Raw genomic sequence first — 24,688 nt, forward strand, 5'->3', positions numbered from 1 at the left:
CCCGCAGGGCTGAACACCAGGAGCAGAGCCATGGGGCTGAAGCCCCAAGCCCCAGCGCTCCCCCCAGTCTAAACCCCTGCGCCCCAGTGCTCCTGAAGACCAGAAAATCCAAGCCCCCTTACCCTGTAGTTGCAGCCCCAACCCACCATGCCTGAAGCCCTGAGCCTTGGGCCTGAAGGCTTGAGGTAGTACAGCATTTGCTGGTGGGGGGGTTTTTTTGTCTCCACTGCTGCCTCATTGAGGACTTCCAGTTCCACAGGGTGTCTGGCTGACCGGTAAGTCCGTAACTCTGGTGTTCATATCTTTGAACTGTACATTCCCACTACAGATCAGTCTGAGTCCAAACTGATTTCACATCGGCTACTGAATAGCCACTTTTGGTCACTACTCCACCTGTGCTAGTGATCTAGAGGTATAGGGCTCTGATCGCTAGTCTGCTACGCCATCCAGGCCCTCTGCTCACCTCCAGTATGCCTCCCTCAGAATCTGCAGTAGTTTTACTACATTTACTAAGAGTTGTAGGACCTACACCACGAACAGGCTCAGACAGCAGCTTTGGATCTGGTTGCTCCATGGGTCTTTTAGCTGAGGCCTAGTATCTCAGCGTCAGATGTACCCTCTACCTGGACCATATCTTACACTTGCGTGGGGTGGGGATAGACTCTGACATTGGAGGCTTTTTCCAGTCATGCATAGATGATCCTGCTTGCCTTTCTATAAACTCTCTCAAACTGGATTTCTTTGGCATGCAGTTTTGGAGGCTTCCTATAAAGCACTTCCAGTCAGCTGTTCCATTTATTCACTTAGAGCCAATCCCTTGACCCTGTAAGGTCTATAAAGGCAATTCTATAGCATTCCAAATTAAGCCCGATCTAGGATGGATTAGCAGCTGCAAAGGCCACCCACACACAGGGATGTAACTCTCAGCTGTTCTTGTTTCTAAACTCACATTTGCCCCACTCCCATGCAAATTTGGTGCAGCCTCTTTTATTACAGTAAGCCTATTCCATCATACATGCAGAATCAAGGAACAGAGGTTACAGAAAATGTTATTTCCATTAAAGTAGGTAATTCCGCATCAATGCAAACTTTAAGGGCCTCCAGGCTCTATCTATTCCATCTCCCATTGACTTCAATAAGAGCAGGACTGCCCCACCTATTGCTTCCTCCTTGCCTTCTCTGTGTCCTTCATTGTATTCTATTTTGGTGTTGCAGCAGGTGGAGACTATAACATGGAGCTTTCTTCCAATTTTTGAGGCCTGCAGAAGCAGGCAGCTCAGGAGATGTACATAGCAATTAGGCTGTCTGGTCACAGAGCACTTCCTAGTCTAGCACTCTAAGAGTCCAGTAATTTCAATGAAGAGCACCCATAGGGCAAGATGGTAGCCAGTCTTGCATGGGTGCTCACAGTTGGGGTATAGAAGGAAGAAAACAGGGCACTAGGAAGTCAATACTTCTTGCACACCTGTCAGACAGACAATCCGTCCCGGAGACCATGAGGATTTTGCTCCTCTGTCCACACCCCACCCGCAGTGGAGGGGAACAAACATGGGGGAGAGTACATACAGCACCCTGTAAAAAGGTGGTGGAGCTCCCACAGCAGAGCATATACACACCCTGCCCCAGAGGCACTGAAACTGAGTCAAATAAAATGCCCTTGGGAGCTCCAGCTTCGGCCAGGCCTCTCTTCCACCCAACCAGGCTGTGGATTAGAGACCCCGCCAGGTCTTTAAATCCATAAAGACGACCAAAATAATTGTAGCATATTTTGCAAATCTTTGAAGCCTAGATTTCTTAGCACATTTTGCAAAAAATAGAATTATATGGAGACAAAGAGGCTGTGCAAACTGGATTTCTATACCACTGGGACCCAGGACTCAGAATACCATGAAAAGGACCCTCTCTTTGCGCTAATACATATTAAATTATCTGCCCTTTGGCCATTATCTAATTATAGGAACTTATCTCCTAACTATCTGGAGCGTTCCTGATCCAATTTATGAAAAGTTTAGACTTCAGAGGAATCTGTCTGACAGACCTCCTTGTACAGACATTTATTTCCCCCTTGTAGCTTTACCTTTCCTTTTTGCATCTTTCCTATTGGTCCATTCAGCATTGTACACAGCTGCTGGATGGAGGCTACTCAGAGTGTCTTCTTTTAATTTTGTTAATTTCATTCGAATCTTGGCCCAAACTCTGTTCAATTATTTCTTCCTTCCTTTTCCCCCTTGTGTTGACCAATTTTACATCTAGTCTCATTGACCGGTAGATTTGTATTATCTTGCTGGAAAATCTGGCTAAAACTTAATTATAAATCATGTATTAAAGTGAGAAACAGATGGCACTGAATTATATGTGTGCAGCAGGTTGGATAACTTTACGATGATGATGAAAAAAGGTTAATTAGGAAGACATCCATTGGAATTGATATGTTAGGTTGCATCAATGTGCATGCTTCCAAGTATTTTTTCATCATGTTTGAAAGTATTGGGTAGCTAGTTAAAATGGATTTTTAGCCACCTGTAGGTTGCTGGATTAAGTGCAACACACGTTGCTAGTATTATTAACTGCTAATAGTTGTCTGAACATCCTGGGTGAAATAAGCTTAATGGTCGGAGTGCACAGATTTCCACCTCACAGAACTACCTATCATATGTACACAGGCGCTAGTTGTCTGAGCAGAACGGCCAAGGATGGAATGCGGCACGGAGCTCAAATGGCAAGGCAGTGTGGCAGAAACCTCCTCTGGCCCTGTTGGTGTCAATAAACAGACTTCAGTCAACAGACCTTCTGCTCTAGCATCTTGCATGAGCTAAATCCTTTTCCTTTCAGACGCCTGTCCCCCTTTCACTCTAAAACAGAGCTGGAATCAGCAATTTTATAAACCTCTTCATTATATTTTAGTTTTTAATAAACATTTTGGGCCTAGGTTGCTGTACATCCAGATGTAATTCCCCACTGCTTTACAAACAGGGCCAAGTATTAACTGCATGCTACAGCTGGGGGAAATTAAGGCAGAGAGGTGAAGTGACTTTGCCTATGTCACCTTGGGTGTCATTTCCAGAGCTCTGGCCACAGCTCATCCGTCCCATAAAGCTCTATTCACCAGTGTAGATCACTGGCACGCTGTATCGTGGTTTGGCCCTACGCTTGGCCTACTGAATCAGCAGCAGATCAGACGGGTTGTGTGTGTTCAAGTCTCAAGGGGCCAGTCTATGGTTTTTATTCTCAAGTAGCTAGCCAGAATCATACACCCAGCTGCCAAAATTCAACCTGCAGGAAGGAGAGTGCTATATACAGGCACAAGGAAGTTCCCAAAGTCAGCCTTGCTATCAATTTACCTTGACTAATTGCCCCCTTGATAATATTGCCCACCCCATCACAAGCCCTGGAGCCCATCTACCAGTACTGTATGCTACCATGATGTAGGAAGGATACAAATCAGCCCTTGGATTTGGTATGGCACCGTACAGGAGGCCAAATATTGAGTTCTGTGACCCTATACAGGAAAACAATTTGTCTCCTGGACCAAGTCTAGATTATGTGTGTTGTACCCAATCCTGCAGAATGTTTCAACACCCACTGAAACCAATTAAGTCTGCGGGTGCCGTGTATCTACCAGCATCAAGCCTTTAGCCTTATGTATGTCATACGGACATCTGATCATTTTTTACCTCACAAAAAGCAAACTTTAAAGGGACTTGAATTTAAAAGGACACAGCCAGTATGTTGATTTTCCTATTTGATCTACCTAAAAACTGTTACAATCTAGTGAGGAATGTTCTTCACATACTAAGTACATTTCACATAATTTAATTTTTTAATCCTTCATTTTGGCACCAAAAACTTGAAAACAAAAAAATCCCCAGGCAATTAAATAATATCACAGAAAACTAGCCATGTAATAAAGGCTATAATTCTGTTGAGCTGATGTGAGATGACAAACAGGTGTGGAGTTGGCAGGTTCACACATGATCCTGCAAGGTGCTGCAATGGGAGAGAAGAGTACCTTGCAAGAACTGGGGCCTTCACTACCCAAAGTTCCAAGACTGAATTTCCATGTATTATTTCACTGTTGTCAGTTTTAAAATATTATTTGATGTGTGTGCTTACACTCTGTGGCTCTGACACCCTGTTCTGGCATTGTGAAGAGGCCTGAATGTATGTGAGAATCAGATCCTGTTGTCTTAAGTCACTAACATTAGCATGGTCCTACTGTGATATGATGCTAATCAGTAGCACCACTTGCAAACTTCTAGCCTAAAGGAATTTTCTGAAACCACATGTTTTATAAAGAAATATTAAGTCATGTGCCTGCAAAATAAAAAATAGCACAGAGATTAACAGGGTGTTACTGAATATTTCATTCAGTCTTAAAAAAATTATTATACAAAGCATACCAGGCACACTTTCTGAACATTATTAACATCTTGCTGCTACATAGTATCTTTTATCCTTGAATCTAAAAACACTTCAGAAATATTTATTAAGGCTCTGATCATGGAAAACCTCTGCACAGGGTGCCGGGATCTGCCCATGTGGTGCTGGTAACAGAATGGGGAAAGCTCTTGTCCCTAAAAATTCCTTGGAGGTGTTTGGGAAGGTCACTTAATTAGTGGCAGGGTTGTGAATAAAAGCTAGAATTCCTGGATCCTTGTGTCTTGTTTTAAACCCTCGTCTGCACTTTTCTAATAGATTATGTAACATACACATGTTTTACATGTATTTAACATCTACATCGCATACAAAAAAAATGAATTACTTCTCTCATGTAAAGAAATGACTTCATAAGACATATGCTAACTAAAATTCATTATGTGGTTAGACGCACGGATATGCCAAGCAATAATCAGGAACATTCATTTAATTAATGACACTATATCTCCTGCCCATCCCAGGCAAGATTATGGCAAAGGAAATACTTCAGAAACATTCGAATTAGGAACTGCACTGTCTCTCTCCAGATGGGGATAACAGAATTGCAGTTGACAAAGAGATAAACTCACTCAACAAACTAACCACATCAGCCACACGTCATATTAAAATGACATTTATAAGAGAGCTTATAATGGGTTAACAGATGTTTTAATGCATTTTATGGATTCGGATAGTCAAGATGTTGTTTACAACCATGGTATACAACTATCGACAACACCTTCTACTGATGTGCTTGTAACCATCTATGACACACACTACTCCTGTTTGTTACATGCTTATAACATCTATTCATCATGTATTAACTAACCATTTATAAATGGAATCTTAATATCCTTTAAAGTTATTAGGGCTGTAAGCCTGCAAAGATTTATATATGCAATTTACAGAATGAGACCCCTCAGGTGTAAGTTTTTGCAGGATGCAGACCTATTTAGCAATCTTACGACCAATAGAAATGCTGAAAATAGAACTTTGAGATTATTACTGAAAATCTGCATGCGGGTGCATGAGAATCTCCGCCATTCATTGGAGTGAGGGAAGAGGCTATTGGTCAGCTCACTAGAATGGATGAACTATGATACTATAACAAAATACTGTTGATTTATCTGAAGATTTCCAAAAGCACCTAAAAGATTTAGAATCCCATTGAAAGTCGTGTGATGCTAAATCCCTTAGGAGCTTTTGAAAAGGTCCCCTTTAAACTTATTAAAGCATTTGGCAGCACACAAGTTATGTACATGTTAGGGTGACTGAACTCACTCTAAAGATTGAAATGTTGCATGAGGCTAAAAGCAAGTATTTTATTCAGTGTTGAAGCTACGCATTTTGAGTCAAGCTCTATTCAGTCAATGTGTACCCAAAGATAAGAGCGATAAGAAACAACTGCCTTGGAAAGCAAATGCCTGTTGTAAGACAGCTAAGGAAGCTAGCCCCTATCCCCTCATTCCCCAACTGTAATCTTTAATTACAGTATTTGCCCTGTGGTATTATTTATTATCTTATTCAGAACATTCTGCTTCAAGCATCTCCCCTGTACATCAGAAAGCAGGGGAGTGAAGTCACCAAGTTTTCAACTGCCTTTTTGGAATCCTCACAATCCTCCCAACTACTGCAGAATGCAAAACCCCTGGCTAAGGTTGTAAGCATCTGTTCATTGTCTATGTGTTTAATGTGAACCTCATTTGGCTTTAGGATCTCTGCACATTTGCTCCAAGTATGATCAAAATTTAACAAGATCTCAAGGCTCCCTGACATTTCAAGCCTTCCCCTGCCTCTAGCTTGCAGCAAGTCCTGGATAAGTCATTGATCGGTTTGCACGGGCTGTAAGAAAGCAAAGTTGATGACTGCTCAGTCTGGTTGTTAAGGATGCCAGGACCAATTTAATAAGAGTTAAGGGTTTGTCCTTCTTCTAACTATTGTGCAAAGAGCTAGAGGTGAGATGACTACTGCCTTCCTCCCTGGTGGTGACTGCAGAGATAGCTCAAGGGACATGCAGGTCATTCAGCTACACAGGTCAGCCTGTTCTAGGAGCCTCACCCTGCCCAGAACAGTTTCATTCTTTCAAAAAAACCCCTCCCCTTTTCACTAGAAAACAGGTAGGGCCCACAATCAGCAGCTTCCTACTAAGGGAATGCTTGGTTCACTCTGCTCATCTTGGTCAGAGCATACAACTTCAGAAGGGAGACGCTCCTCAGCCCGAACCAAGAGATCACCAGCCACAGAGAGGCACCGCAGGCAGGCAGCTCTCCCCACTCAAGCAGCCATGGCAGGGAAGTTCCCAGAGCCTGTGCACGCCCCAGTAGAATTAGTACAGAATATTCTATAAACCCCAAGAACAGCCCACCAAAAGTTCTCCCACCGGGGCAGACCCGAAGCACTGCTAGGGGAAGATGGTCCTTTCCTCACAGAAAGAGAAGCTGAAAGGTGATCGGAAGATGAAGGCAAAAGTAACCAACAAATTAAGGTGAACTGCTCCTCCCCGCAATGAAAATTTATTTTCTGCAATCCATGCAGCCAAGAATCCTTTTCCAATGTGCATATTATGGAGCCTACCTGGTGCCTTGCACATCTGGAACCAGCCCTAGGTGTCTTTATTTCTGCGGATGTAAAAAGACACCATATAAAGATAAGTAGGATCATGAACTTCTCCTGTCAGGCAGTAGCACAGCTCTTCTGAAGCCTGGATACTCATGGGAGCAGGAGACTGATCTGGAGAACCAAGTTCTGCTCTCTCTGCGATAGTAGAGGAAGAGGGCACTGCTAGGGAGGGCAGGGAGTCAGCAGACGTGGGTTCTAGCTCTGTCTCTTCCACACTATTCCAGAGGTGTTGAGCATCTATTGAGCCCACGGGTCTGATCATCCTTGCCCTCTTGAGAAAGGAAATCAGTCTCAGAGTTGCTCCTATACAACAGGAATCTACTTTTACTACACATTTAAATCTCCAGCTGGGCTTTAACCACAATACCAAATTATAAGGCAGGACTTGTGTTCACAGAAATGTTTCGGGTACAGAGAAGGTAGAAGGCAGTTGGGTTAAGCTAAGTGGACCATTTCCGTGCCTTGAAATATGTTTCAGAATTACTTTGGATGGAGAAAGAAGTGGTGGGAGGAAGAATTTGTTTTTGATGAAATATTAAAATATTTGCATGTCCCCCAAAAATATGTATTGGCCAGCGAAGTCGCAGGATTGAAGTTCACATATACGTACTTCACTGAAAGCTAGACAATAATGCTGTCAGTAATGTAGCAATTCAAACAGCGTATGGATGTGCTGATGCTTTGCAGATTTCAGTTCAAGTAAAGCACCTATTTAAGATTAATTTAAAAAAACATGGCTCAGATTTAGATTTTAATTATTCATCAGCATATTGTATGCAACCCAAAGGAAAAAGCAAGGAGGCTTTATAGGAGAGGGTTGGTTAGGCAGTCTGTGAAGTAGTACATAAAAAAGGTCAGAGTTATGTACGTTAAGGGTTTTGAAAGGCAATACATGTGGCCTACACACACAACGCTCAGCTGCTGATGTGCCATCTAAAATTATAGCTTTTAAGACGTTATCTTTGATGTATAATCTCTCCGTGTTTTTCTTAAAAACACTTATAAATGGCAACTCAATGCTTTGGTCACTTATAACTTTACTGCAAAAACCTAAGTGCATACAAACAAGTTCTGAAAACAAAGATTATGGAAATGTTTGCTAAAAATAATTTTATAAAATGTAGTCATTTCAAAATATACTATAGTTTCTCAAGCAACTTTCTGGTAGGAAAAATTCATCTTTTTTAAAGTAGTTGTTCTCAGTAAGCCACTGGTCAGAGCCAAATACTGCTGATCTCAAACAGGACTTAGATGTTGGATGTAAGTCAGTACCTGGCCTTAAGAACAAACCACAGAGAAAATTTAAATCAGCATCATCAACTCTTTGTTCAGTAAAGTTATAGATTTAAGGCTGCCCATGGAGGTTTTACTCAAAGTAATTAAACTCTGCAGCAACCAAGAAATGTGATATGAAACTATAATGGTACTTTATAAGATTCGAGCTATATTATCTTATTTAAAAAATATTTGTTTACATTAATGCATAAATGAGATGCCAATTCTACTAATTTAATAACTATACAGATGTCAAATCCTCAGAAGTTGGGATAAATGTACATCAAACTTTTGTGGTTTTGCCACTTTATATTTTGGGTACATGCCTTCATTTGTGATAATAATCATGAGGCCACAAGCTAATGTCGCCTTAGATATCTAATACACTTCACACTCAAACCAGTTTGAAATCGTAAACATTTCTGCTGTTAGCTTCGAGTTCTCCTCAAAGAGTTATGCTACAATATATAACAGATGCGTTAACAGGCTACAGTATAACAGAACTATTGCCAGTTGTTAGGGGCTGGTTTTATGAATTATATATGTATATTATATTTACATGGTATAATATATACAAATCCCTCCACTCATATTATTTAAGAAATTTAAATCCAATTTAACATTTATAGTTTGTCTCTACTACATCAATGATGTCCTTTATATTTTCACTTAGATGCCGAATAAGGGAATACTTAAGAGTATTTTTTTTAAATTAGTGAAGGCACTCCTTAGTGCCCTGCATATAATAAGATGCAAAGATAGTTCGGTGCATGAGAAATCAGCAGACTCAAGAATACTTGGCAGTTTTGTAAAAGCTTCCAGATCATCTCAAAGTGGTTTAAAAATATCAATGAATTATGCCTTAAAACCCATGAAGTATTATCCTCATTTTACAATTGGGGAACTGAGGTACTGACCTACACAAGCTCTCACAGCAAGCCTATGGATGGGCGGGGTGGGGCGACAGAATTCAGTCCCCTGAATTACTTTTCTTCCTTATCCACACAACTATCCTTTCTTTACATGTATATGTATTCTACCCATTGTACTTTAAGGAACGGATTACCAACTGGGGTAAATTAGTAACAGAGCGACACATCTACTCCAACTGAGAATCTGATCTTCATACTAAAAGCAATTCAGAGCAGTGACCCTTCCTTGACACAATTCAACATCATGTACAGACAGCGCTTTATAAAACCATTAATCAATCAAGCTGTACAGTTGTCATAGCAATTATGCCATGGACCTCACAGGTGAAGTTCCTTTCTGAATGTGGAATATCTGAATCTCAACATCACCCCCTGAAGTTTTATTTATTGTAAAAAAAAAAAACAAAAAACAAAAAAAAAACCAACCCACAAGAGCACCTTTCATCTCCTACCAGTCTTGTACTGCAATTAACTTAAGACCTGCAAAGAAAAAAAAAAAAAAAGAAAATATAAAGAGATGACATCAGTCATAAGGCACAGTTTCTTTTTTTAAATTAAGTGTCCATTGTCTCCCACCAAATCAATGCTCAGAGACCAGTACTATGACATTAGTCATATAACATAACATAACTTTTCTTTATTATCTACAAAATCTTTCTTGGCCAAAGGACTGCAGACTCTACAAGAGACCAATAACTTTACAAGATGATGGAATTTCTGTGTTTATTGGAAGCCATTTCTATTACAAATTGCTAACACCTTTTCAAGGTGCAACCTAGCTTTGGAAATGCAGGCACAATAATACGTCAATAGCCATGACCAATGTATTCACTTTTAATGACCTTGGCAAAACATATCTTTCATTGGGCAGGTGCCACTATTTTGACTGTACAAAATGTTTTGGAAAGATGTTGAAAATTATACATGTTTTGGAAAATATTTCAGGATTTCAGTATAGGGAGTGAAGTTTTGGTAAATAAAAGTTTGAAGCTAATGAGGAAAGAAGCCACACCCAAATCTAAGAAAGTCTTTGCTTTCCTTAAAATAGGCATCTCTACAATCCCCAAAAGCTGTGCATTCACAGAATGTAGCGCTTTTTATTCAAGTAAACTAACATTTTATCTTGAATATTCTTTTATTTCATCCATCAGTCACTTTCACTATCCTGCCTTAGTCCATCATCTTGTCCAGTGTTGCTTTCCCTGTCACTCTCTTTATCCCAGTCTTTCATAGACGCTCCCATCATGAAATCGTCACGGAGTATGTTCCATGCTGGCTCTTCATCAGATTTCACTTCACCCTGAATAGGATAAAACAAAAACAGAAAAGGTGAATGCGGAAATCAGGCAGTGTGGAGGATTCTGAGCCACCACAATACCCCCTCCACCTCCCAAAACCCACTTTTACAATGCATGAAAAAACACAGACAAACTGAGGGCTGACTTCATTTGCTTTCAGTGCAAACAAGCATGCAAGCGAATTATAAAAAAACTTGACAAAGCAATAAAAGAAATATGGAAACAAAACAATTATTTTTCATGGACTAAACAGTCAACCCTGGGCATGGCTTCCTTTAGTAAAATCATTTTTGGCAATCAAAATGGACTCATGATATCATTTATTAACCCCCAGGTGCTGCTTCATTAGAACATTTTTGGCACATTTCTGCAATACAAATATGGATTTAATAAAGGCTTTGTAAAAAACAAATTTAACATTTAACATATTTTGTGATTTGTGAACCAAATCCCCTTTATGTGGGTTATTATTGCCTCACTACCTGGGCCTACATATGGTACAAAGATGCTTCCAAAAGAAATGGAAATTTGATCTATGGTCAGCAAGCCAACAGTACCTTGATTCCAAATTTGCTTCTGCATGAAAATGGTTTAACTAAGGCAATATTTAAAGGCTCAGGGGGTTAATAAAAAGAAGGGTGACAAAGAGCTTTGGTTAGCTTATCATTTAATGTGTTGCGAGGCAGCAGATCTCCAAAGATTACGTGGTAAAACACAGACGGTGCAACAGCACCACCCTGTGGAAATAATTTAAGCAATACAGTTTATACGAATTTTACCTATATTATATTATTGAAGATAAACACTCAAAACTGTTCCATGTACTAGAGTGGTAGTTTAGTGATCTAAGCCTCCGGTGTGAAATATTTCAAGGAACAACATGGCTCAATGTCTGCTTCACCTTTGGAAGGCAGATGAATGAAGTAACATGCAGTTTACCACTGAAGGGTTTTTGAGATGAAACTGTATAGACAAACAGAAAAAGTAGGGGTTTTCCCTGCTGTTCCTGGCCAAAAGTATCCTCTCCCCCTGCACTGCTATCACTGACTAGTAAACTGTCACCCCAGAAGCACTTACACTTTCGTGATGCTATATGATGTGTACAGCGCGTACACATAACTTTGGTGTAACGTGCTTTGGGATATGTCAGGATTAATACTATCTTATTAAATGAATCTTGTCACAAGGAATTAATTGAAATGAGAATACTATGAGATAAACACCTTGACGGTTGTTGCTCTGCCTACTGCACATAGTCAGTCTCTTCACATTTATGCATGCCTTTCCTTGTTCTAGTGCATTTCTAGATGCTATACATTAAAGAGTACAGAACGCAATATGTGTAAGCCTACTTTCATGTGATCGCAGGGAGAGATTATAAGGATTTAGTGCCCTGGGAAAAAAAGAGACTGGAAAACTCAGGTCAATTAGTAAAGAGCAAACATATAAAAAGACTAGCAAGAAAGCATTTCTGCATAATGAATACAAGTTCTGGGCCAGACCTGTGTTTCCATAAAGAGCGAGATCTTTAAGCTAATAGCTGTCAAAAAACAGAAGCATTCATCTAGAATTCAGAGTAGCAGTCGTGTTAGTCTGAATTCGCAAAAAGAAAAGGAGTACTTGTGGCACCTTAGAGACTCACTTCACTTCATCCGATGAAGTATGAAGTGAGCTGTCGCTCACGAAAGCTTATGCTCAAATAAATTGGTTAGTCTCTAAGGTGCCACAAGTACTCCTTTTCTTTTTTCATCTAGAATTACAACTTGTCCTGCACTTGTGTTAAAATGATGCCTCTCATAGGGTTGGTTATTTTATTCTTTTACATCCTTCTCAAAAGAGTTCCCAAAAGCCCAATCCCGAAAAAAGTACCCTGTGCAGCTGCTGCTTAGACTTCTTACGGGTTGCCTGGCCTTTACAGCTACTTCCGCCACTTTCTGTTCCAAGGAGTAGTTCTCCCATCTCCAGCCACCACGGAATCAGCAACACCCTCTTCTCCAACAGCAGTGTCTCAGATTCCACCAAATGGCCTCCAGAGAACTTGATTAACTCCACAGGGGGCTTGGCTCCACGCAGAAGTTGCACTGCAGTATGGAACCGGTAACACCTGCTTCCCCCACAGCATGGGCTCAGTTATCGGTATACATTTTTCCCATATGGGAAGGGGAATAGGCCCCTTTATCCCAGCACAACTAAGGATTTTACTGGTATAACTAGATCAGTAAAAGAATCATCCTCTTAACAATTAAACTAGTACAAAAACTGTGTGCACACGAAGCCTGACGTCCACCTACTGCAGCGTTTGTCTACATTAGACTTTTTCACCTTGCCTTAATGATTTCCAATTAACTCAAAAACAGTTAACATGTTGGTAAAGGCTAATGTGGATATTTTGCAAATGTTTGTTCAAGGCTACAAACATCAATGAACTCTGGGTAATAAAAGTCTCTAGTAGCCAAACCAGGAGTCTCTTTGGTCTGCATGCAGGGTGGGCTCCTCTACGGCTGCTTGGAGAAGAGCTCTGCCCAGAAGACAGAGTGGCGTTCCCTTTGGCGGATAGCCAGAATGCACAAGAACAGTTTAAAAAGAAAATTGTTGCTGAGATAATGGGACTTGACTGGGCCCCAGCTGTTTTATATCTCATCATCTACCCTGTCAGGGAAGAGAGGCTAAAATGATGAAAGAAAACACTCACAAACCCTTCTTTGCTAAACCCAATAATCACCACAGTCTGGATATAACACTGAAGTAAAACTCTAAATACTCAATTGAAAAAATCCAGCTTGTTTTTCCAATAAGCTGCTTTTGCTAAAGAAAAATGCAACAGAAAAAGATCACTACATTTTAATCCACATGGTGCGTTTAAAAAGATAAAGGACAAGAGGCAGCAGCAGTGAGTTCTAGGGGATTAGAGCAAAGGGCTAGGAACCAGGAAAGCAGCCACGGATTCAAAGTCAGTATCATCTGACCTTCAGTAAGCCAGTGGGCCTCCTTTTGGCTCAGCAACACCTGGAAAACAGGACTTCAGCAAAAACCAGATGTTGAACTTCAGTAAAGCGACCATCTCTTGTGTAAATGAATTACATGTAAAGTTGGATTAGAGACCTGTGCAAGCATTAACTAAAGCGTTAGAAAGCAGCATCAGGTCTCAATCTGGAAGATGAGCATTTACTTTCAGGTGGTTTATCAGTTTTAAATATATTACCACAAGGAGAAAACCCATGTTCATCCCACTTAACAGTGCGGCACTTCTACTGCAGAACGGAAAAAGCAAAGGGGTCAATGAATTAGGACGGAAGAAAATACAAAACTGACTTATTTGGTGTTGTAATATCACACAAACAAAATGAAGTACTAGGAAAATGTGCAGTAAATCTGTGCATCTAATTAGCAGTTAGTTCATGTTTAATTTCACCACGTGCTTTATCTATGTAAGAATGTTCATGTCCTAGGGTTTTAAATACCATAATCTAGTTTCATCTAAGTAAAAACAAACTGATTCTTGGCACTTGCCAAGTAAACCAGCTTTCATTCCACATGATTGCTTTGAGCTTTCACTCAGCTGTTTGTCCACATCTTCCAGATTTTATTACAGTATTGAAGTCCCTTCTGAACATCCCCAAATGAAAACAAAAAAGTGTGTAAACATTAGCGTGTAGTGCTACACAAAAGGACTGTTTTGGGAAGGCAAGAGTAAAATGCCATGGGCTTCACATGTGTAGAGCAAACTGTTCTTCAAACAGGTTATGACATTCAGGAGACTAGAACAACGTGTATATATAATGTTTGAAGAGTCGCTGTTTCCTAGTGATGTTCAAGTTATTTTGTTTTATTCCACAGTTTCAACAGGGGCCTGATGGCTAATTCCATCTATCACTTTAAAAGATGGAAGAGGCTGGAGAACATTTCATAGATGGCTTCTTATATTTTCACCGATAATATTCAGAAGTATTGCATGGGTTAATTGATAACAGCAATCTAATCCACAGCATCTCTTGGAAACTTGTTTCCTTGCACAACACGGGCACATTATAAAAGATATCGGACATGCAAAAAAAAATAAATGTTCACACTGGCTTGAAGCATTGAGAACAATACATCTGGGCAGCCAACACCAGACTGGACACATGCTAGGTCAGCCGTTCTTACTGCTCTGGGATGACCTCTATCTCACCAGAGCACCCAGACTAACCCTATTCTGTTCCCAAAACCAGATATGTTTTTGTACCAAGACAGCAGCTGTGCTTACGGTCACTTGCAAAACACTAAAAGACAGCCAACCCCCTCCACATCTTTCCAAGAGCCTCTCATGCATAAGCACACTACTTGTGTGGATACAACCACACGGGTCTGCTTTGCAGAGAGGATGCTCCACCTGGGCTAGGCTAAGTCTGAGGGAATGCCCACACAAACTGCTACAACAGCACAGCTGCAATGCAGCAGCTGGGTCACTGTTGCGCTTCAGCGTAGACCAGGGATTGGCAACCTTTGGTAAGGGGGCAATAGGTAAGCCCCCTGGCAGGCCGGTTTGTTTACCTGCCGCATCTGCAGGTTTGGCTGATCGCAGCTCCCACTGGCCATGGTTCGCCGCTCCAGCACACCCCTTGGCCTGTGCCACTTCCCGCAGCCCCCATTGGCCTGGAGTGGTGAACCGCGGCCAGTGGGAGCTGCGATCGGCCGAACCTGAGGATGTGGCACGTAAACAAACCAGCCCGGCCCGCCAGTGGGCTTACCCTGGTGGGCTACACGCCAAAGGTTGCCAATCCCTGGTGTAGACGCTACCTAGGCCAACAGGAAGGGTTCTCCCATCAGCGTAGTTAAACCACCGCCCCAAGAGGCAATAGCTAGGTTGATGGAAGAATTCTTCTGTCGACCCAGCACTGTTAACACCTGGAGTTAGGGCACCATATACACATCTCTCAGGGGGTGTGGTTCCCCCCGCCCCTCGAGGGACGCAGCCATGTGGACGCAAGTTCCCAGCGTGAACCAGCCATGAGTGCCAATCACCTGAGCTAAGACTCACACACAGTGAGCTGAATCTTGCCAGCCAAGTCTTGAAAAATGAGTAAAACGGTCCAATAGGAGGACATAATCATTAATGGATGTCACTCTGTACAGTACAACACAGCAATATGGCCTTGGCATCTAATTTTTGGGGGTGTCTTGGGGCCAGCGCAGTAACCAGCTCTGTGAAGCCCCCATGCCACCACAGCTGGGATCTGTATATTTGTGATGAAGTAATTTTGGAATTTAGAACTGAGCGTCCCTCTCTGTTTTTAGCCATTATTTTTATTGCTTGTACCAATTCGTGTTATGTAACTCTCTCTTGGAAAACACGATTAGAATAACTAGTGTGCCAGAAACAAAGTTTAAGTGAAGGAGGAAAACACGGCCATTCAACTGACACAGTATTTTTAAAGGAGAAAGAAAGGAAACATTCTAAACCTTGTAGGATGAGACAACATCAGCAAAAGTATAGTTCTTGGTGGGAGTGAACTCCTGTAGTGAGAACCCATGACAGAGTAAGAATATTGGTTCTACTCCCTGCTCTTCCACTAACTCATATTGAAACTTTTGATAAGTCACTTAACTTCTATCTGCCTCAGTGTCCCCATCTGCGAAAACAATAACCTATCTCACAGGGAAGTTGTGAGGCTGTGTGTGTAAAGCAGGGGTGGGCAATCTACAGCCCGTGGGGGGTGCAGAGGCTTGAGGCTTCCCCCCGGCGGTGGGGCGAGCTGGTGCTCATGGCTCCAGCCCCATGGGGGAGGGGGTGTGTGCGCGCAGAGGCTTGGGGCTTCCCACCCGCAGGGTTGGAGCCATGAGTGCCAGCTCGCCAGAAGACCCGAGCCTCTGCACCCCCCCCCCCGGCAGGTGAGCTGAACGTGCGCGGCCTACCATTGATTTTTTCTGTGCGTCAATGGCCCGTGACACAAAAAGGGTTCATAGAATCATAGAATATCAGGGTTGGAAGGGAGCTCAGGACGTCATCTAGTCCAACCCCCTGCTCAAAGCAGAACCAATCCTCAACTAAATCATCCCAGCCAGGGCTTTGTCAAGCCTGACCTTAAAAACTTCTAAAGAAGGAGATTCCACCACCTCCCTAGGTAATGCACTCACCACCCCCCTAGTGAAAAAGCTTTTCCTAATATCCAACCTAATCCTCCCCCACTGCAACTTGAGACCATTACTCCTCGTTCTGTCATCTGCTACCACTGAGAACAGTCTAGAGCCATCCTCTTTGGAACCCCCTTTCAGGTAGTTGAAAGCAGCTATCAAATCCCCCCTCATTCTTCTCTTCCGCAGACTAACTAATCCCAGTTCCCTCAGCCTCTCCTCATAAATCATGTGTTCCAGTCCCCTAATCATTTTTGTTGCCCTCCGCTGGATGTTTTCCAATTTTTTCACATCCTTCTTGTCGTGTGGGGCCCAAAACTGGACACAATACTCCAGATGAGGCCTCACCAATGTCGAATAGATGGGAACAATCACGTCCCTCTATCTGCTGGCAATGCCCCTATCTATACATCCCAAAATGCCATTGGCCTTCTTGGCAACAACTGCACACTGTTGACTCATATCCAGCTTCTCGTCCACTGTAACCCCAGGTCCTTTTCTGCAGAACTGCTGCCTAGCCATTCGGTCCCTCGTCTGTAGCGATGCTTGGGATTCTTCCGTCCTAAGTGCAGGACTCTGCACTTGTCCTTGTTGAACCTCATCAGATTTCTTTTGGACCAATCCTCTAATTTGTCTAGGTCCCTCTGTATCCTATTCCTACCCTCCAGCGTATCTACCTCTCCTCCCAGTTTAGTGTCATCTGCAAACTTGCTGAGGGTGCAATCCACACCATCCCCCAGATCTTTAATGAAGATATTGAACAAAACTGGCCTGAGCACCAACCCCTGGGGCACTCCACTTGATACCGGCTGCCAACTAGACATGGAGCCATGGATCACTACCCGTTGAGCCCGACAATCTAGCCAGCTTTCTATCCACCTTACAGTCCATTCATCCAGCCCATACTTCTTTAACTTGCTGGCAAGAATACTGTGGGAGACCATGTCAAAAGCTTTGCTAAAATCAAGGAACACCACGTCCACATCCGCCAACTCGTTTAGCACTCACGGATGCAGCGTATCTGGCCCAGGGACTTGTGCTCATCCAGCTTTTCTAAACAGTCCCAAACCACCACTTTCTCCACGGAGGGCTGGTCACCTCCTCCCCATGCTGTGCTGCCCAGTGCAGTAGCCTGGGAGCTGACCTTGTTCGTGAAGACAGAGGCAAAAAAAGCATTGAGTACATTAGCTTTTTCCACATCCTCTGTCACTAGGTTGCCTCCTTCATTCAGTAAGGGCCCCACACTTTCCTTGACTTTTTTCTTGTTGCTAACGTACCTGAAGAAACCCTTCTTGTTACTCTTAACTTCTCTTGCTAGCTGCAACTCCAAGTGTGATTTGGCCTTCCTGATTTCACTCCTGCATGCCTGAGCAATATTTCCCCAACCCTGGTGTAAAGTATATTGACACCCTTGTCTGGAAGTGTAGAACATTAGCAGAAGTTTGCAGGGATTTTGCAAGCCTGGCAATTATAACCAACATACTGGGTTTCCCTTGCCTTCACTTTATACTCATAGATGAACTACCAGACACTGCACTGACCTCACTCTTGCATTACCTTTCACCTATAATAAGTGTTTACTTGTACCGCAAGGAAGGAATTTCTAATGTAAACATTTTTAAGCAACAGCTTTATGTCTAGAGTATTTTTTTTTTTTACATTTTTTTCTTAAAGCATAATTAATTCAAACTACATCTCCAATTGCACCCATTAAGCTCAAGACAGCAGTCTGAAAGCTTGAAACATAGGAGGCACTGACTGCCATGAAAGAACTGTGAAATGTAATTGACAAAAGTAATTTGATACGTTTGACCTTTCTGCATCCACTACTGGAATTAACCATCTTGATCTTGTGTTGTCTGGGGTCCTGGTAGAATAGGAGTGCTGGAGAGAAGTTTGCAAATTATTTTCTACTTGGCAATAAAACTAGAAACACAATCAATAACTAGCATTTATTATTTCAATAGTATTTCACTGTGGCAAAGCTTTCCTGGTTAATTGGTATTTACATACACACTCCACAGTAACCACCATCATGACTGGCACCCTGCTGGCAGTCTAAGACAGGCAAAATTTTGAATGGCGAAGGAGACTGGAATTTCTCTTTTATCCCCTCAGAGGAACTGCTCCTGGATAGGAAGGAGGGACATCAACAGTGCAGTGTGGGAAAGTCTGCACGGACACTACCTGTGCCATGTTGCTTAATACATACAAAGAAGGGCCTATGTTTTAAGAAAATGAAGGTTGCAAAGTCAAGCACTCTAAAGTTAGGCAACACCAGTACTATGGTTGTCTATGCAATCTTAACTTGTACCAATGCACGACAGTCTTGTGCAACATCACATAGAAAGTATGTGGTAGAATCAGAAATCACATTGCCTTTACCACAGAAAAACACTGTTCTTTTCTTACAACCCTTTGCCTCATTCACTGTCCAGATTGTGCATTGAATGAGGCAGGCATCCCACTGGAACAAGTAAAGATCATGTAATTCAAGACTATCATAATGCTTATGCACAAGCTGGTCAAATTGAGGTTTCAGAGGCAACCTTAATACTCATGTTTCCTTATTTCCGAGTGCTCGACTTTGCAGTTGCAATATTCCTTTAAATACAGATTTGGTTTTGGTTATTTTAAGGTTTAACAAAAAAAAACCCAAACCAAAACCAGAAAACTGAGGAAATACCCTTATATGGAACCACACTGAACCCCTTTCTGGGTCTTTCAGTATTAGAGTTGGAACCCAGGACCTTTACATTACAGTAAAAAACCCCTTCCACTTCAGGTAAAGGAGTGTCTGAAGCAGCAGTAGGGTGTTAACCTCTGTATGGACCAGTCACTTGAGGGGAACATGACACATTTTGCTAGATAGCAGTAGAATGCTGGAAATCAAATACTGGGATCCACTCCTGGCTCCAGAGAATGGGTCTAGCAATTAATGACAGCACACCTAAGCATATAAATTCAGGCCACCTGTTTTGAAAAGCCATGTACGGCTGAGTGGATAAGGCTTGGGTAGCTATAGTGGAGATCATATTCTATTATAAGCTCTGTTCAAAGTGACCTTGTGTGGAATCCCATCTGTAAAATGGGAGGAATTAGAACTACCTGACTTTCAAGATAGGGATCTGAGACTTTGCTCAATATGAAGAGATGTAAGTACACGGAATTATGACCACCAATAAGTAGAAGATCCGAGACTACGGCCTGGTCTACACTAGAAAATTAGGACAGCATAACAACATCGCTTGGGGTGTGAAAAATCCACACCCCTGAATGGCGTACCTAAGTCGACCTGCGTCCCCGAATAGACAGCACTAGATGGATGGAAGAATTCTTCCGTCCACTTAGCTACCACCTCTCAGAGAGGTGGATTACCTCTGCCGACAACAGAATCTCTCCCGTCGGCACAGGTAGTGTCTACACCAAAGTGGTGCTGCTGTAGCATTTTAAGTGTAGACAAGCCCGAGAAATTCATCGTCTCTTCTTGACTCCTGGCCCAGCACTCCTTCCCATAAGCAAAAAGGGCTAGCTGATGCTGCCGTTCCTGCGCAGAAGTCCAACTCTGGGGCAGGTGAGTATGCCCCATGTGGCTAGAACGTTCAGTGATTTTAGCAGCCAACTTCGAATAAGCTCTATTGAACAAGTGCAAATGGTGATTTTCAGATGCGTTTAACTTGGGATAAATCTGGATGGATTTCCAAGGAAATAATAAAAGGCACTTCTGACTCTGACAACAATTTCCCTGCTAAATTTCAAGTTCCTGCTCCCAACATCTAAAGTGCTAAAGCTCTTCAAAGAAACAGTTGGAAACATTTTTTTTTTTTAAACATTGCCAAAACTATCTACTCTTTCTAACCTTATTCTCAGGAATATCTAAGCTTTTTCTCTGAAGCTTTAAAAAAAATTCTCCTGAGGCAGAGAACATGTAAGGAAAATTGCAGCCCAAGCAGTTAAAAATTGGCAATATAAGCAGCAATTGAAAACAGAGGCTTATAATGGAAAAATATTGGTGTTGATACCAACTTCATCTATAACAAAGCACCATAAATATGCATGGCCCTGAACAGACACAGAAGTAACATCCCTGTTCTGAAAACTTTATAAACTATGTTTTATGTTATTCTGTCCTGTTAGCATCTTGGACTCTCAATCTGGCAACTTTCACAAACACTCCCTTCACATAAAAATTGTCGTAACAGGGTAAATTACATTCTCTGAACAACACACTTCATATTCATTTGGTTTAGGAAAGTATTTTAAAGTGAAAGCTTGTAGAACATGCTGATTGTACAACAGGTGCCTGTTCTGCTCCAGGGTAATTTCACAAACACTTACTCCTAATGATAAGCATGTCATTCAACACACATTCACACTTCCCCTGGACTTCAAGTTAGAGGGACTAAATTGAAATGCAACTGAATATTTGAGAGATATCTATGCTGTTGACTTTAGGAGCAATACACAATCTCATTTAGTCACAGCTCTACCCAGGAGTCTTGCATAGGCTAGAATCTATAAGGCCAGTTCCAGTAAACAACCATTACAATCAATTGTTTACAGCATTTGGATTCCAGCCATTAATATTCAACTTCTACATTAGGTAAAACATTGGAGTTACTGCACAGAGGGGCAACTTGGGCTCAACAAACATTGATTTGCATTTTGGGCACAACTGGAAGAGCACCCCACAGTTTAGCAATCTGAGTGAGTAATCCTGCTATCCCTACATCCTTCTCTTGGGTTTATTGCCATGGTGGATGTGTGAATGAGAAGGAATGCTTGGGTTGGCACGCACAGAGGTTTGAATACACACTAACCTAATAAAGCCCAGAATTGAATTACAGAAATTCTGAAAATAAACATTCACCTTGGCTTTAGTGAAAAAAAGAAATTAATAGCAACCTCATTCTCTAATACCATTACTTAATACTTGACTGTAAAGAGATGTAACAGAAGTCATTTATATTTTGAGCCATTTACGTGGGAAAACAAAAAAGCAGCTTTATTTAGTCCTGGTAAAAGAAACCCAATGAGTTTCAAGAGCATTTGTACCACAAGATGTAAAAGACATTAAAAGAAAAAACAGAGAATTAGGAGGGGCCTGGTTTTTGCCTGGAAGTTTTGGTGCTTTGCAGAGTTTGGGGCATTCCATTTCTGATAGCAGCCATCTGGGAATTCTTTCCACTGCAAGAAGAATTTTACCACATGCTGCTGCAAGACAACAGACAGACATGTTGGCAAAGAGATTCACATATACCTGTTGAGTGTAGTGGAGAAAGATATGGGAGTATCATCACTAGGAGCTGCCCAGGAAAAAACATAAATTTGGGTTCCAGATTATACTATGCACAATGTACGTGTGTTTTGGAAAGCATATGACTTTTAAAAGGAACATAATCAACATGAAATCTAAATCAGTTTAAAGAAAGCATTTAAAGCAGTTTCAGGTAATAGATTTTCTGCAAATTCGTGATTTTACAGTCACTTTTCTGATTTTAAACATGGTTTTCTCCCTTGTGTTGCTGTTTAAAACCCCCACACAAACTTGCTGCAATGAGGAAGGGAAGGTACTATGAAAAGAGGAAAGAGGAGCAGATATCGTGAAACGGACTATATACAAAGTTAGTAAAATATATTGTAAACAATTGGACAGATGCTGTTCTCAGTCTCTTTCAATTATAGTCATTTTAGGTGTTACATGTAACAATACTGGATAAAAAGAATTAAGAAGTGTTTTTTAAGCTGATACCCCTTTAAACTGTATTTTTAGGTTGAATATTCTTGTAATTCTCTTTTCTTCCATGACAAACCATTTTACTTACAAACAAAATAGCCCACAAGACATTTGAAAGTTATCTAGTAAAATGTAATCAGGCTCTTTTTATATTAATCTCATGTACCCAATGCAGAAATACCTGAAAACAAGTCTGATTTAGTGAAATGCAATGTGATATTTTATAGGTATATAAGATGCATTAGAGGTAGAAGATGTATCACAGTTCCTATTTCTGTTAATATTTGAAACTAATGCTCTGCAAGATGGGTACACAGTAATTTCATGAGTATGTTACTCTAAGTGTCATGGGATCAAATGATAAAGGATTACAGTGGCAGTTAAAATTAGGCCAGAATTAGAGTTCAAGGATCAACAGTGAACCCAAACTTTATATAGCATCCCCCATGTGACCTCTCAATGCACAGATTGCTTCATAAAGATAGATCTGAAAAATAAATATAAATAAATAAATAACTGCAGAGTAAAAAGGGGACCTGGTCCATGACTGGGGCTTCCAGTCACTACCGTATACAAAAAATATGTATTATTGCTTTTAAAATTAAATCTTATCTAGATAAACATTCTAGAGTCAGATTAGAATTTTTTCATGTGTTTTGTCAAACGTTGTGCAATTCAAGCATCATCAGATTGGTTTGGGTGCCAAGAACTTTCTGGAAACTATAAGGTACAGGCTTTGTATGAAAACGGGAGTCAGCCAGGAACACAGTGAAGAAGAGCATTATCTGGATCCAACTGAGAGTAAACACACAAGCTGCAGAGTTTCAGACAATTTGAGGGTGATGAATTTAACCAGTGGAAATGAAAGAAACACTAAACGCTAAAGAAACACTAAAACCTCTCTGCAAATGATAATCAAATACCAACCGCCATTCTTAATAAGGCTGACCAATAAACACAGAAGAGTCAATCCCAGACAGACTTGCTAAATAGACGGACCTTAATCATTCAGTGAAGACTAAAGTAATGACAGTTCCTTTGGCATTTCAGGTAACTAAGTGACCTGACAAAGCAATCAAATGGGTCCAGGCTTGGAAAAGGTCCTCCTTTCCGATCACTAGTCCAGGGCAAATGCTTACGTTTATGGATCCTGAAATGAGATTACTGGTCTACCAAAAGGTATAAAATATTAGAATTTCAAGAGTGAAAATCACCCAATCTATTGTTTCAAAATCTTTGTAAGTGAGTAACTTGGAAACTTCTTGACAGCTGTGCAAATCTTTTCCACCCAAAACCCCATCTGGTCCCTCCTCCTACACGTAGCTTTGGCAGGACATCTTGAAGGTCTGCAGATCGAGGTCTTTTTGGACTATCACTGTAGTTCCCTCTCCCAATAAAGCTTGTCCGTCTGTTTCAGTCCTATGCTGCTGCTATCATCATAAAAGCAGTCACAGTGCCTCCACCTTCAGGAGTTACAAATACTAAGTAAAGTGGAAAACAAAGGATTTTTTCAGATGATGCACAGTACTCATTTCAGCTCTTACAATCCTCAAGATGGCAACCATTAAGCTCAGTTTGGAACTGAAGTGTAGAAAAAACCGCAAGAGTATCAACATCATGAATTTTTCAAGGTTCACAATTCAAAGACAACCAAATTTCTAAATAATTGAGTACATCTCGCCCGGGTGTTTTGTGAGAAAATGGTCCTTAAAACCGGCATTGAGCAGAAGTGCTATTTTTGCAATGGTCCAGCATCTAACATAGCAAACCTTCGACCAGTGTAATTTTTAATCCTGGGCACATAGCTAATAAAGACAAGTCTCCTTTAAAGAAAAGTGTCTGGCTAGTGCAGGACTTTGATTTGTTTAAAAGGAATGCCATTAATTTGAAATTAACTTGTTTTTAAAAACAAGTTAAGTAATTTATGGCACTACACTTTGTCCCCAAATCCCCCACTTATTTATCTGAGAATATGCCCCCTACTTATTCTACCCATTAACACAGGAGGCGAGTGCCACACATATTTTAGTATATTTATCCTCAGAACACCCCTGTGAAGTAGGAATTATCCACTATTATCCCCATTTTACAAAGAAGGAACTGAGGCACAGGGAGACTATGTGATTTACTCAAGGTCACACAGGAAGTCTGGAGCAGAACAAGGAATTTAATCCTGGCTTTCTGAGTTCCAGGCTACCACCCCAGGTAGTGCACCATCCTCCCTCTCTTTTGTTGCCTCCAATTGTTCCACTCTTCCACCCCATTCTCATGGGTTACAATTTTTCTTTTTTTTGGAG

General features: G+C 41.3%; 1 protein-coding gene across 5 annotated transcripts in view; it reads right to left on the bottom strand.

The window, feature by feature from the left end:
• Window positions 1-5,063: 5,063 nt before the first annotated feature.
• RRP15 (ribosomal RNA processing 15 homolog) overlaps window positions 5,064-24,688 on the bottom strand; it is a 46,628-nt gene continuing 27,003 nt past the window's right edge. For 4 of the 5 annotated variants that reach the window (XM_073338873.2, XM_078852266.1, XM_073338874.2 and 1 more), the window contains one exon: window positions 10,063-10,542. In XM_073338873.2, the coding sequence (XP_073194974.1) occupies window positions 10,390-10,542 (153 nt within the window). In that variant the 3' untranslated portion in view covers window positions 10,063-10,389. Of the gene's footprint in view, window positions 9,723-10,062; window positions 10,543-24,688 lie in introns of those variants that run through there. The other variant, XM_073338871.2, reaches the window with a different exon arrangement.

Source organism: Lepidochelys kempii, chromosome 3 (assembly GCF_965140285.1).
Source record: "Lepidochelys kempii isolate rLepKem1 chromosome 3, rLepKem1.hap1, whole genome shotgun sequence".
Lineage (NCBI taxonomy): Eukaryota > Metazoa > Chordata > Testudines > Cheloniidae > Lepidochelys > Lepidochelys kempii.